This window comes from Canis aureus, chromosome 16 (genome assembly GCF_053574225.1).
Source record: "Canis aureus isolate CA01 chromosome 16, VMU_Caureus_v.1.0, whole genome shotgun sequence".
NCBI classification, from domain to species: domain Eukaryota; kingdom Metazoa; phylum Chordata; class Mammalia; order Carnivora; family Canidae; genus Canis; species Canis aureus.
The window spans coordinates 41,133,534-41,148,169 of NC_135626.1; the positions used below are offsets into that span (position 1 = coordinate 41,133,534).

At 45.1% G+C, this 14,636-nt stretch overlaps 1 protein-coding gene across 5 annotated transcripts; it reads right to left on the bottom strand.

Annotated features, from left to right (window-relative positions):
- Positions 1-293: 293 nt before the first annotated feature.
- AARSD1 (alanyl-tRNA synthetase domain containing 1) lies at positions 294-11,065 on the bottom strand. Of its 5 annotated transcripts, none has more exons than XM_077853370.1 (12): positions 10,906-11,065; positions 10,644-10,775; positions 8,124-8,283; positions 6,890-6,947; positions 6,323-6,479; positions 6,107-6,223; positions 5,687-5,817; positions 5,309-5,375; positions 5,029-5,120; positions 4,365-4,419; positions 3,260-3,354; positions 294-1,529 (listed from the first exon to the last, which is right to left on the bottom strand). In XM_077853370.1, the coding sequence occupies exons 1-12, from the start codon at positions 10,942-10,944 to the stop codon at positions 1,394-1,396; spliced, it is 1,239 nt and encodes a 412-aa protein (XP_077709496.1). In that variant the 5' UTR covers positions 10,945-11,065; the 3' UTR covers positions 294-1,393. The 5 variants fall into 5 exon arrangements, with proteins under 5 accessions (XP_077709496.1, XP_077709499.1, XP_077709500.1 ...); XM_077853371.1 differs by lacking the exon at positions 294-1,529 and adding an exon at positions 2,790-2,992; XM_077853374.1 differs by lacking the exon at positions 3,260-3,354 and having other exon boundaries at positions 1,289-1,529.
- Between the last annotated feature and the right edge of the window lie 3,571 nt (positions 11,066-14,636).

The following is a 14,636-nucleotide window of genomic DNA, read 5'->3' on the forward strand; positions in this document are numbered from 1 at the left end:
CCAATTAGACCCTGTCATGCCCTCCTCAGGGGGTCTTGACATGAGGGAAAATGATTCCTCACCAGAGCTGTTATCGACCCAGGGGCCCAGTGTACTTACAATTAATACTCAATTTGCAAGTAAAGAGGAACAGAACATTTAGGCAATCAAAAATTAAGTGTTCTTGGGTCATCTCAGGGAACACACAAGTGGTTCTCCTACTTAACAGTTGAATGTTAAGTACTGCCATTACTGCCACTTCACTGGTGACCAAACTGAAGGTTGAAAAAGCAAAAACACTTTCCCAAGGCAAGTGACAGAACCCAGAATTTTTTTTAGTTGTATTCTTATACGGTGAAATACAACATCATGGAATAAAACAGACTATAATGAATAACTATTAAATAAACAACTATGTAACTTCCACCCAGTCCAAGAACACTGCCGGCACCCCAGAAACCACCCTCGCATCCCCATCTCGGGTCCCTTCTCCATCCTTTTCACTTCTTTCCCCCAGAGGTAAACACTATCTTTTAAAAATGAATCACTTCCTTTTTTTTATTCCTAGTTTTACCACCCATGGGTGTACAATGCTGGGTCCACTCAGGTCTATGAATCTCTGATGTTCACGTTCTTAATGAGGTAATGCTTCCTGTTGTGCCATCAGTTACTGAAAGATCCATTTAAATCTTCCATCGAGCATGAATTTGTCTGTTTCTTCTTTTAGCTGTCAGTTTCTGCTTTATGTATTTTGAGGCCGTTATTAGATGCATGCAAATTTAGAACTGGTCTGTCTTCCTTTCATCACTACACTTCATCTCTACCAAGGATTCTGAAAGGCTCATGGTCTGACATGAATAATGCGACACTAGCTCTCCCTGGGTTAGTCTCCCGCGGTCCCTTCCTCCATCCCTCCTCTGCCTCCGCAACAGACAGGGAGTATCCTCCTCCTTCTGCATTTGTGTGGCCTCTTGACCTATGTGCAAAGTCACCGATACTTTTTAGTTATAAAACACAGGAGGAGGAGGAAAATCAGGACAAAAAGAAAACAAAGCAATATGAATGAATTAAAGCCCTACGCAGAGCCTCCAGGCTGACTTGCCCTTCCCTCAGGCAGTTGAATTTCCACAGGAAGTACAGTTGCAGCTGCTTTAGAGAAATTAGTACACTTTATCAACATAATGCTCCCTGGCGAGGGTGATGCCTAACAGGGGCCAGATTAGAAAGCTGTTTATTCACAAATACTCCTCACATAAACACACCAGAGAATACTGTACAAATCAGTCATATCCGTGTGGTACCGCGACCATTTCAAGTCAAACTATTTTATTGTCCAAGAGACTCTCTCTGTGGTCCTGAGAGGCCCATTCTCAATGGCAGGAGCCCCTGGGGGGTGGCAGAGTCCTCAGAGTCCTCACTCCTCAGCGCTCTGAGTGCTGATGTAGTCCTGCAGGAGTGCCTGCGCCTCTGCCCGCCCGCTCATCTTGGTGGCCTTGCCCTGGAAGCGGCCTTTCTTCCCAGCTCCTTTGCCCTCCAGGACCTCAGCCACCCTGGGGAGCAGAGAGACAGTCAGGGAGGAAGTCTTCAAGGGAAAAGCCACAGAAAAAACAAAGGCAGCCCTGAGTCTTTCCTCTAGGACTGTGGGGAGGGAAAGGAAGAGTAGATGGCTTCTAGAAACCCTTCTTAAAAATACCTGCACATGTGCACAGATACATATGTACCATGTTTATTGTAAGAGTGAGTAACTGGGGGAATAAAAAATGAACTAGTATTTGTTGTTCCAGGTATTAAAAAAAAAGAGAGAGAGAGAGAGAGTGAATAATTGGGACACAATAGAAATGTCTAGAGGGCACCTGGGTGGCTCAGGGGTTGAGCGTCTGCCTTTGGCTCAGGGCATGATCCTGGAGTCCTGGGATCAAGTCCTACATCAGGCTCTCTGCATTGAGCCTGCTTCTCCTCCCTCTTCCTATGTCTCTGCCTCTCTCTGTATCTCTCATGAATAAATAAAACTTAAAAAAAAAAAAAAAGAAATGTCTAGAAACAGGGGCCTAGATAAATCATGGTCACCTCCAGGAAACAGGGCAAGTGCCCACTAGAGGTAAGGGGCTACAGACACAACACCCATGAGGAGCAGCAGTGAAGCAAGCTGGGGGTGAGAAGGGGGGACTGAGGCAGAGGGACAAGCCTATCCTGTCTGAAGAAGGCAGTCACCACCCATTTCCTTGCAGCTACTGCCATGTGGGAATGCAGGCCTAGTCTTGCCAGAGTGTACCTTCTTTTCCTTTCTTGAGAAAAGCTAGAACTCTTTATTACTTTTATGTACAAATCCAATTTTAAAACGTAACATAATTTTGAAGATTTAAAATAGTACACAGGCCAAACCAGTCTACAGGCCACATCTGGTTGCCTGTCAGAGAATTGTGCTTTAAATTCTTATGTTTTCCTGGGGCACCTGGATGGGTTAAGTCAGGTAAGTGTCTTCAGCTCAGGTCATGATCCCAGGGTCTTGGGATGGAGCCCTTCATTGGGCTCCCTGCCTGGTGGGGAGTAATCTTCTCCCTCTGTTCCTTCCCCCAACCATGTTCTCCTTCTCTCTCAAATAAGATAAATAAAATCTATATATAAATAAATAAATTAAATTAAATTAATAACTAAATTTGTTCATTCGTTTGTTCATTCATTCATTCTTATGTTTTCTTTTCAACACATATTCATCAGAGCCAGCTGGGACTCTGAAAACTCTAAACATCAAAAAGAACATAGGGCACTACACCTCCGTATTTAATTTAAAGAAAATATCAACAATAATATGAGAATAAAGAAATGCAACAAAGTTCTAATTTTTCCGTAACAACTACATCAATGCCTATTTTTACTTAGTCTCAAAATCCTAATTTTTTTCTCTAAAAAAGTTGGTCTGTGTCTCTGCCTTGCTTGTGCCCTAAGCACCTGCTTCATCTTCCTCACGATAATCCAGCACCTGAATTCATGTATCATTTACACACTTCAACTCCTAAAAGAAAAACAGAAAGCACAGGAGATTTGGAGCGAGAAAGACCTGGGTTTGAGTCTCAGTTCTGCCACTGTTCTTGTGAGATCTCAGGCACATGAGGTGCTGTCCCTTATGTGCAAAATCAGAAACGATGGCAGTGTTATATCCTGCTCAGCCCACCTCACACGCCTGTGATGTGACTCAGAATGAGAGCGCAGATGTGGTGGCCCTTTTCCTCGGTCAAGGACTATATCCGCAGGTTAGTGCAGGCAGTCCACAGAAGATTACCTGGGGCCCAGGGTCTCCACGGCCTCAGCTGGCCCTGCCAGTAGGAAGAGCCCAGCACCTTTCTCATCGCCCACAGTTAAGAACAGGAGGGTCTCCTAGGAAGTAAGATAAGGAGATAAGCCCTGATACTTAAGAAACTGGGGTCAAACCCCCTAAACCCCGCCCTCTCCTCAGTCTCAAGTTCAGGTTTTTTGCTACTAAACCATGTGTAATGTTCCTGATAAGTGATAATGCAGCCCCTATACTCTAGCCTACCAAGACCAAGATACTTTTCAAGAATGACTATGGGAACTTATATTAAACACCAAGAAGCAGGCAGAAGGCTGCTATGGCCAGGTGCTAAAGCCATTTGTGATCTGACTCCCACCAACCTTTGCAACCTAGCCACCGCCTTCCCCCATGCACCCTGCGCCTGCCACTAGCTAAAGCTCTGTTTCCCTCTGCCTGGAGACCTCTGCTGCCTTGTCTGTCTGATGACCACTAAGCAGTCCTCCAGGGCCCCTGTCCTGAGGCCTCCCCACTCTTTCAGGTGACGTTCCTCCACCCCCAGCACTGACCACCCTCTATTAGAAATGTTGACAAACACATTTGCCTCCAGACTTGAGTTAGCTCCTTGAAAATCAGTATTCTCTACCTGGAATTATGAAGAGAGACATACATACTGTTTGGCCTGGAGCAGGGACCCTAAAAGGTGTTTTTTGGAGTAAATGCAAAAGAGAGACCTGGAAATCACGAAGTTGCAGACTGTCAGGATGGGCAGAGGCACTCGAAGCCAGAGGCAAAGGAAAATGGAAGCGACAGCCTTCAAATGGCCTACACATCACTTGTAAAACCAGGCTTTCAGCACACATAAATCTGCGTGGCTTGGAGGAGTTCCAGCTCTGATATGAGGAGCTCAGAAGCTAGTAAATGTTCTAGCCAGAAAGGTCAATATCATAGATCTAAGTCAGCACCTAAAACAGTGCTTGGCTCACAGCTACTGCTAAAAAAACAGTACTGAATTTCAATTCCCTGCTCTTCATGTATTCATGTGTATTCAGCTGAGCTAATGCCCCTCACTTAGATTTCTACTCAAGGTGGACGGAGAATCTCATGCTCCTCTTACCTCTGACCCAATCTCATTGGCGATGATATTCATGAACTCAGAATCACCCTCCTTCCTACAACAAAGGACACAGACGTGAGATCCAGCTCAAAGTGGGACTGGGAAACCACTCCTCCTCCTAAGGTCAGCCTTGCTGCTGTCTGTGCAAAGTCCCAGACTCCCTCAGCCAAGACAGATTAAGACTTTTATTTATTTATTCATAGAGACACAAAGAGAGAGAGAGAGAGAGAGGCAGAGACACAGGCAGAGGGAGAAGCAGGCTCCACGCAGGGAGCCCGACGTGGGTCTCGATCCCGGGCCTCCAAGATCACACCCCAGGCTGCAGGCGGCGCTAAACCGCTGCGCCACAGGGGCTGCCCCCTCCTCAGCAGTTTAAAGCATGCTTTGCATCTGTGTGTGCCTCTCCTAAACAAGATCAGCCAGGTAAGGAGAGATCTGGTAGATGGTGAAGGAGGTAAGGAAAGGTGATGATGAAAGTTATAGTTCACAGCGTTGCCGTGAAAATGCTCTGATCAAACCCAGGAAATCTGGAATCTGAAGGTAACACATCTCCTGGGGTCTGCTCGGCCTTGGGAAATCAGCGAGCAACCTGTCTCCTACTATGCACCACACACAGCGGAGAGGCTGAACCCCAAACCCAACACTCCCACACCCTGTCTCTCACCTATGTAACGTGACCACACCTCCCCAGTCCGGGCTGTTCCGAAGGCTGTGGGCAACGTGCACGGCCAGGTCTCTGAGTAGATTCAGGTTGTTCTGAAATGGACGCCATAGTTCAGAAGATCAAAGGACTAACAGGAGAGTTCACCATCTTCCCACCACTTGGCCCTCCCATCACTTCCCGCCCTGATGAACAACACAGCTGGTTGGGCAAAGGGGTTGGGTCTGGGGAGCCTATTCTAGGCAGAGCCCATGCCCTCTCCATTCTCTGTGGAATAAATCACCTTCTGCAAGAGCTTGGTAGAGTTCTGTAGCTTCTTCACTGCTTCTACGTGATCCTCCACTCCACATCTGCAAGAGAAAGGTGTGTGATCACCTGCCCAGCTTCCCAAACTGCTTTTGGTGTGGGCGTCAATCCATAATGCCTTTCTTGATAGTTTATCTCCCTCCAGATGAGGACCTGGGCACATTCCAAAAGGACTGAGGAAGAGGATATAAAATAAACCATTTTGTGTGGGTCTGACTACCTCTCCAAAGCGCTTTACCATTTATGATTGTATCTTACCCCGCTGAGCTAAGAGATTACTGTCTCTCCTCCAGGTAGGGAAGCTGAGCTTGGGGTGTCCAGGAACTAAGACAGGGGGCAGCAGAAGGGGGCATACTTAAGTAGTGCAGTGAGTGCTTTTTCAGTTCCATGGCTTCTCTCCATCCACTTCAGCACCCGGTTCCCAGCCAGAAATGCCAGGTTGGTTTTGTTCTTTTTCCCCTTTTCAATGCCCAGAATTTTAATAACCTATATGAGACAAGGGGGCATATGCATGAACCTCAGTGAGTGCTAGGCCTGAGTGAGGGCAGGCAATCCCTAGACCTGCCGCCCACCCCGCCGCCCCCCCGCCCCCCACCAGCTCGGAAACAATATTTTAGTATATGTGCTGCCGAAGCGAGCACGAGCTTGGAAACAATAAAGGAGCGACTTCACCTAGGCTGCCTCCACTGTCCCCTTCGATCACTCCCAGATCATGGTGATCCCCACTTCCCTAGTACCCTCTCTCCCAAACACTCAGGAGCCCTTCTTCACCTACCTGAAGGTCACTGAGATTGCTCACATGGGTCCCACAGCACATGTTGGCATCAACATTCTCAATGGTGACAACTCGAATGGGCCCCGCATGATCATCTGGCAAACCTCGGCCCCTCACCTGGAACATGGTGGAGGGAGAAGGGCTGGCTGTCTGAATTCTGATGAGGGTCTCACAGAGGGCCATTCTATAGAAGCCACCAGACTGTCTCTCCCTCACCTGCTCCACCTCAGGGTCATCCAGGCTCAGCTCCCGCACATTCACAGGCAGCCGGTCCCTGATTTTTTCATTGACGCTCTGCTCAATGGCGGCCACTTGCTCTATGGTCACAGAGGGGCTGTCCAATTCAATCACACTCCGGAGTCGCCCTAACTCCCTGCCGGAAGAAGTAGAGTAGTCACAAGATGCTGATGATGACAACAATAACATAAGACATTTGTATAAATTAACCGTATTTAATGCTCACAGGAATCCTGTAAGGTAAAGACTGTCATTTTTTTTTCATGAGTGAGGGGCAGGAAGGAATGTGAGCAAGATCATGTAGCCACAATTCACCCCCTGGGTCTCTAGGCCCCCAACTCCATGTTCCTTGCTTCTCCCATTCTCATGTTTCCCCTGAGACACACCCCATCCTAAGGTCACCCACCCCATCCTAAGGGGAACAGAACACAGCAGAGTTTGAACACTACCCTTTCTTTTCTCCTCCTACTCCCTGACCCATTACTGGGAAAGGAGCTGGTAGTTAGAGACCTGTGACCTACGGTTAGTCTTAAGCCCCCTGCTCACCATGATGTAGTCTTCAACCCAAACAGATGGTCCGCAACTGCTGTGATGAGATGCTGCCCTGAGCAGAGACAGGGAAGAGTGAGCGGTGCTGCCAGCCTCATATTCCCACAATATCATCATAGACATTCTTCCCATTGAAGACCTGCTGGGGAACTGGCTAGTAACTCTTGACAGATATTTTATTGAAAATCCTCATCTGGGGCACCTGGATGGCTCAGTCAGTTAAGCATCTAACCCTTGATTTCCACTCAGGTCATGATCTTTGGATCATGGGATTGAGCTCCATAGCCAGCTCTGCTGTACATGGAATCTGCTTAAGATTCTCTCTCTGAAAAAAAAAAAAAAAAAAATTCTCTCTCTGCCCCCTGCCCCTTCCCTTCTCGCACACTCATGCACTTTCTCTCGCCCTCTAAATAAAGAAATAAAGAAATAAAGAAATAAAGAAATAAGAAAATCCTCATGAGACCTCTACGAAAAGCTTTATGATGCCATTTCATAAATGACCTATCTCAGTGGTCTGGGGTAAAGACAATGAGAGCTGGGGCCAGGATGATTGTACTGACAGTGGAAGGAAGTGGAAGTGGAGAGGTATTTTTAGAAGATAAGTTGACAGGACTTCATGACTGGCTTTCCCGAAAGAGGTGTCTGTCCTGACTTTCAGGATTTGAGTAACTAGGTAGATGCTAATTGAAGATCAGGTCTGGAGGAGCCTTTTTAAGTCCATTTTGGACATACTGAATTTAAGAAGCCCAGGATATATCCAGATAAAAATAACAAGTGGGGGGCACCTGGGTGGCTCAGTCAGTTGAATGTCTGCCTTTGACTCAGGTCATGATCCTGGAGTCCTGGGATTGAGCCCCACATCAGGCTTCCTGCTCAGCAGAGAGTCTGCTTCTCCCTCTGCCCCTCAACCTGCTGGTGCTATCTCTTTCTCTCAAATTAAAAAAAAAAAAATTATTAAAAAAAAATTATTAAAAAAAAAGATAACAAGTGGGAAGTTGGTAATACTCAAATCCAGCAGTGATTCTAATACTCTTGTGTTCACATTGTTTTTATACCATTTATACCATTTATATACCATTTATCATATTGAATTGAATTGGAGCTGATTCTAAATGTTGGTCCTTTCCAAAAGTTTTAACTCCTAAAGAACCCAAACCACATCTCAATCACCATGGTACCCACATGTGCAGCAACTGCCTCTCCCTCAGGTCCCCCAGGCCACCTTGCCTACCTGAATGCTGCTGCATATGGTCAAACCGCCGCTCCCAGTCCACCCGGACCTGGACTTCGGTACCAGGGGCCAGGGGTGTCTGTGTGAAATGATCAGCCTGGGCCCCTCGGCGGGTTACTCGCAGCACAGAGATGCCATTGATTGTACCATGGTCATCAGGCTGGGGAAAGAATTAAAGCTAATCAGTGGTGGGAGGCAAAACTCATCTTAACTCCTAGATACAAAGACCCTCTAGGGAAACTGAGAAACACACCAGTAATTTAAGATTCCCTAAGGGAAAAGAGGCAATGGCAAGTGAGGTAGTCTACTCTGTTCTGTGAGAGACTGTTCTCACTCTGAACACCCATATATATAGTTCTTCAGAAAAAATAACAGAATTGAGACAAAGTTGTAACTACAACAACGAAGATTTTAGTAAAACCCAAAAAACCTTGTCATTCTCATTGCCTTAATTTAGATTCTTATCTTTCAATAGTTTTTTAAATGTTTTGAATTTTCCTCTGCTCCATCCTCCTCACTTCTACTAGAATTAGATTAAAAAAGATTCACTCATTTTAGGGATGCCTAGGTGGCTCAGTCGGTGGAGCATGTGACTCTTGATCTCAGGGTCTTGAATTCAAGCCCCACATGGGGTGTAGAGATTACTTTAAAAAAAAAAAAAACCCACTCGTTCATTTAAAAAAAGACCTAGTGCCAACTGCTTACAAGACACTGCAAACAAGAAAACTAAGCAAACAAGACAAGGTCCCTCAAGGAACTTAAGAGTCTGGAAAAGAATACAGACACACACAAGTCATTGCAATAGGATCTGCAACACGCCACAATGTAAAAAAGTATAATGCTCTAGAGGAGCTCTGAGGAAAGAGACCTAATAGTCTCAGGGAATCAGGGAAGACTTCCTGAAAGAAATGATTTATAAAGTGAGTCCTATAGTTGCCTGAGGCCACAGGTTTTCCTTCAGCAGAAAATGATGATGATGTGGATATGAAATAGAAACTTCCTCACTATCAAGTTTACTAAACATGTTCTCTTGTGTCGCTTCTTTGCCTAAGTACACTCCATGGCTCACCATAGCTTCTTTTCTTTTTTTTTTTTTCTTTCTTTCTTTTTTTTTTTTTTTTTTCTTTTTTGAGAGAAAGAGAGCAAGCACAAGCAGAAGGGACAGACGGAGACAGAATCTCAAGCAGAACGACGCCTGGGTGGTTCCAGTGGTTTAGCGCCTGCCTTCGGCCCAGGGTGTGATTGAGTCCCACATTGGGCTCTCTGCATGGAGCTTGCTTCTCCCTCTGCCTGTCTCTCTCGAATAAATAAATGAAATATTAAAAAAAAAAAAAAAAAAAAAAAGAATCTCGGGCAGCCCTGGTGGCTCAACAGTTTAGTGCCGCCTTCAGCCCAGGGTGTGATCCTGGAGACCCAGGATCAAGTCCCATGTCAGGCTCCCTGCACAAAGCCTGCTTCTCCCTCTGCCTGTGTCTCTGCCTCTATCTCTCTCTCTCTATGTCTCTCATGAATAAATAAATAAAAAAAAAAAAAAAAAAAAAGAATCTCAAGCAGACTCTGCACTGAGTGTGGAGCCCAACACAGGGCTCAATCCCACAACCCCGAGATCATGACCTGAGCCAAAACCAAGAGTCCAACACTTAACTGACTGAGCCACCCGGGCGCCCCTCACCACAACTTCTTGAATGAAGTCCACGAAGCTTAAAACATCCTCCGAGTCTCTGTGAACGGGCTCCAACTTACCTTTCCAAGGTCATCTCCAGCCTGCCATTAACACACACCATAGGCTCCAACTACAGTGGACCATTTGAAGTTAACTAAACTTGTCAGATCCTTCAGGTTTCCCTGCCTTGTGCTATTATCGCTGCTGGAAAAGCCTCTCCAGTAATGCCCACCTTTCTGCTTTTGTTACCCTCCTTTCTCGTGTGCACAATGGACTTTGTTCCTATCCAATCCCGGCATAAATAACTCTGTCTTCTGCTGTGCTTCTTCAGGGGAACCTTTTCCAGGCCCTGGCAAATACCCTAAACTAATTTCTAATCCCTCTGCACTTGCTGTTCTCGATGTCTAGAATACTTTCCTCTTCCCTACCAGCTCCATTAAATAATTGCAGTGGCTTACCCCTTAAATTCGCCAGGTCTCTACGGAAATAACCTGCCCCCTACCTAGGAGAACATCCCATCAACTGTCTCTCCCTCAAACTTTAATTTTCTTTACAGCACTCACTGTACCGGGCATTCTATTTTATCTATTCACCATTTTGTCTGTCTTCCCCGATAAGTATTCTACGTACGGACAGATGCTGCCTTGTTCACTCCTTATCCTTAGCCCCTAGAATAAGTACCCAACGTATGTTATGGCACGATAAACATCTCTTGGGTGAACAAATGACCGGCTTGAACTAACTTCCACCTGCATTCATCACGGCTGGGGCGGAGGAGCAGGAGGGCATTTCCCACCTGAGCAGAAAGGAATAAGGGGCTTCCCGGGAGAGGATCGGGTGAGGCAAGGGCCTGGTACCTGTCCCCCGCCCTCGGGGAAAAGCAGCGTGTCTTCCAGCACCACTTGGAAGCCACTCAGCACTTCCTTCTTGCCGTTGTTTCCTTCGGTCTGCAACTCCGCGGGACGGCAGGAGACCACTGTGGTGGTGAACTGCAGGGAGCAACGGAGATTAAGTCCGACCTCAAACCTAAGGCCACCGGGACTGACTCTCTCTCGGCACCTCCTCCCCGCGGCGCCCTCCGCCCGCCAGCCGCAGGTCCCCTCGCCCAGCCGGCCGCACCTCGCGGGCGTAGCTGTCTCGCTGACACCGGAACGCCATCGCCGCTGTTTCCCGGGACGCCGGGACCCGCGCACGCTGGACCGCCCGCGGAGCGACGGAGAGCCGCAGGGGACAATATTCACTGCGCGAGGGTCTCCGCGCAGAAGCACGAGGGCAAAGGATGGGGTGTGGCTTGGACAAACTTACTGCAAACGCGATTTGAGATTTGCGATCCTGCGGAAGTTCCCGGGTGCCTAGCAACCGAAGAGTTTGGAAAGGACCGGAAAACAAAAATAAAACTGCTAGCGGCCTGAACTTGTCAAGGCAGTCCATTTAGCCCCGCACAGTCTCAGCTGGGGAGAGGGGAGGACGGTACTGATTTAGATACAAGGCAGCGCTGGCCAGTGGAAATTAGTGCAAACCCCGTATGCTGATACTGTTGAAATCAACAGATCCAGAATATTATGTCATTGTGTGATAACAAGTGTAAAAATAAGTGAGATTTTTTCGGCACAAAATTTTCGAAAGCTGATGTGTATTTTGCACTTATAGCACATCTCAGCTTGCACTAGCCACATCTCAGTACTCAATAATCACATGCACTCAATAATCATAGGTGATTAGTGCTACTTAAATGGACAGTATAGATAAGAAACGCTAACAAAGTTACAAACTGCAATCAGTACCTTAAAACGTTAAACGGATTAGATGTTAAAATTAACTTTCTGCTCTCTTAAATCAGCTAATAATAAAGCTTGAAGACTCCAGGTGCTTCAAAATTCAGGATTTTTCAGATTTTAGGCAGTAATGCAGAGCATACCCCGTGTGTTATATAACACACTCCATTTGGAACTCTGGAGCAACATCATGTCATCAAACACATCATTTATGCTGAGAAATGCACTACATGGAATAAACATACTATAAGTAGCTCCACATCATTTTAAGTAAGGTTTTGCTGCCAAATGAGTTTTGCTGTCAGTTTTTTAAAGTGGGTTTTCAGAACTTTTTGGTTTTCAGAACTGTGGGTAAGAGGGATATATGCTATAAAAGTTCAAGTCCCAACTCTGCCACTTATTGTGACCTGTTCAATCACCTATGAAGAAAATACCTGATTATAAGATTAATATGAGGTTCAATTTTTTTTCTTAATTTTATTTATTTATTCATGAGAGACACAAAGAAAGAGACACAGGCAGAGGGAGAAGCAGACTCCCTGCAGGGAGCCTGAGGTGGGACTCAATCCCAGGACCCCTGGATCATGCCCTGAGCCAAGGCCAATGCTCAACAACTGAGCCACCCAAGCGTCCCAAAATTCAAAAAAATTTAATGAGATAACTAGAAAGATTTCATAAATTGTCAAGCACAATATGAATACAGCTTTGTATTCTCCAATTTTGTTTAAAGTTTAAGAACTAATGTTAACAGCAAAATGGGCAAAAGATATGGACAGAGCACCTTAAAAGAAATATCAGTCACTGATAAAAAATAAACAATGAACAATCATAGTTAAAAGTAAATTAAATCAGGTGCAATTTGTTATCCTCACAAATGTCTACAAAGTTTTGGAGAATGGAGAACTCTGTTGGTGGCCGCAGGAAGCTGTCCAATTTCATCTAAGAGCAACTTGGCAACAGCTATCAAAATGTTTAAATGTATCTACTCTTTGACTTGGCAATTCCACTTCTAGAAATCTACCCTACAGGTATTTTTGCCAAATATGTAACCATATTTAAATGTTCATTGCAGCACTGTTTGAAAATTGAAAAAAAAAAATGGGAAAAATCACCACCAACAATCTAAATGTCCCTCAATATGGGATTCCTGAGTGGCGCAGTGGTTTAGCGCCTGCCTTTGGCCCAGGGCATGATCCTGGAGACCCAGGATTGAATCCCACGTCAGGCTCCCAGCGCATGGAGCCTGCTTCTGCCTCTCTCTCTCTCTCTCTGTGTGTGACTATCATAAATAAATAAAAATTTAAAAATTTAAATTAAAAAAATAAATGTCCCTCAATAAGGAATCAGTTAAATTATGGAAAATAGGGACGCCTGGGTGGCACAGCAGTTGAGCGCCTGCCTTTGGCTCAGGGTGTGATCCTGGAGTCCGGGATTGAGTCCTGCATCCGGCTCCCTGCGTGGAGCCTGCTTCTCCCTCTGCCTGTGTCTCTGCCTCTCTCTCTGTGTGTCTCATGAATAAATAAATAAATATTTTTTTTTAATTATGGAAAATATATTCAATTGAATACCATGTAGCCATGAAAAAGATTTAGACCTGTGTATACTAATTTGGAAAGAACCCCAAGGCAATCCCTGGGTGGCTCAGCAGTTAAGCACCTGCCTTCGGCCCAGGGTGTGATCCTAGAGTCCGGGTTTGAGTCCCGCATCGGGCTCCCTGCGTGGAGCCTGGTTCTCCCTCTGCCTGTGTCTCTGCCTCTCTCTCTCTCTGTGCATCTTTCATGAATAAATAAATAAAACCTTTAAAAAAAAAACCCAAGATATATTAAGTAAAAAAAAGCAGGGCTCAAAATGTACATAGTATGATTCCAATTGTGTACACACACTGCATTTGCTTATGTTTATTAAATTTTAATATATACTATATATAAGTAATATACAAAACTATATGTTTGTATATGTATTGTATATTGCTTTACTTTTTTTTTTTACAAAAAAATATTTTAATTGCTTTGTAATTGGCATAATTGGCACAGATGGTACAACTCATTTTTTTTAAGATTTTATTTATTTATTCATGACAGACAGAGAGGCAGAGACACAGCAGAGGGGAGAAGCAGACTCCTTGCAGGGAAACTGATGCGGGACTTGATCCCCGAACCCAGGATCACACCCTGAGCTGAAGACTGAGCCACCAGTTGTCCCTAGATGGTACAATTCAAAGGCACATTTTTATTTAATACACTTTGAAACATCATGTTATAATTCTGATTGAAACAGTAATCATAATGGTTTTAAGTTTTACAAAATTACATGCAGCAGCAGCTGGTTCTGAAAGTTGTTTCATGAAATTAAAGATTGGGGCTTGAATAAAGAAAAACATCTAGAACATAAGGCAGAGTAAAGTCATCTACTATGAATATCTGAGGATTGTGCTTTCTGGTTTTTGAAGATCTTGCTACTTTATTAACAATCAAGAAGTTACAAAATTCTGGCTTATCAATGTAGCAGGGGAAGGGAGGCTATATAGATGTGCCTGGAAAATGTTTGGCAGGGATGGAAACCTCAAAGCCAGACCTCATTGAAACTGTGAACCTGAACTGGCCTTGAAGGAATTTCTGGGGAGCTATGAGATTCATTGGTCTTTGGTAAGAAATCACCATTAAAAGGATTATGGTAGAGAAGAAATCATAGCATTGAATTCTCATCACAGGAGAGCCCAAGGGAGAAAAGCTCAGAGCTTTCACTTTGGTGATTGTAGGCATCAGTGGCCACATTTTAACCTGGGGAAGGCATTCATGGGGTGGTTGGTGTTCCTGGGCATGATTCAAAACTAAATTTAGGAACACCTGGGTGGCTCAGTGGTTAAGTGTCTGCCTTTGGCTCAGGTCATGATCCTGGAGTCCCAGGATCGAGTCCCACATCGATGGAGCCTGCTTCTCCCTCTGCCTATGTCTCTGGCCTCTCTCTCTCTCATGTCTCTCATGAATAAATAAACAAAATCTTAAAAAAAAAAACAAAAACTAAACTTAATTCCTGGCTACTGATTTGATATCTGTTCTGTGGGAATGTCTGGAT

Excerpts from the sequence above, each read along its gene's own strand:
- AARSD1 (XM_077853370.1), bottom strand. The coding sequence starts at position 10,944 with ATGGCGTTCCGGTGTCAGCGAGACAGCTACGCCCGCGAG. Across the intron at positions 10,776-10,905 it reads GAGACAGCTACGCCCGCGAG|TTCACCACCACAGTGGTCTC; the intron begins GTGCGGCCGGCT and ends TGCTCCCTGCAG. Across the intron at positions 3,355-4,364 it reads CCAATGAGATTGGGTCAGAG|GAGACCCTCCTGTTCTTAAC; the intron begins GTAAGAGGAGCA and ends CTTACTTCCTAG.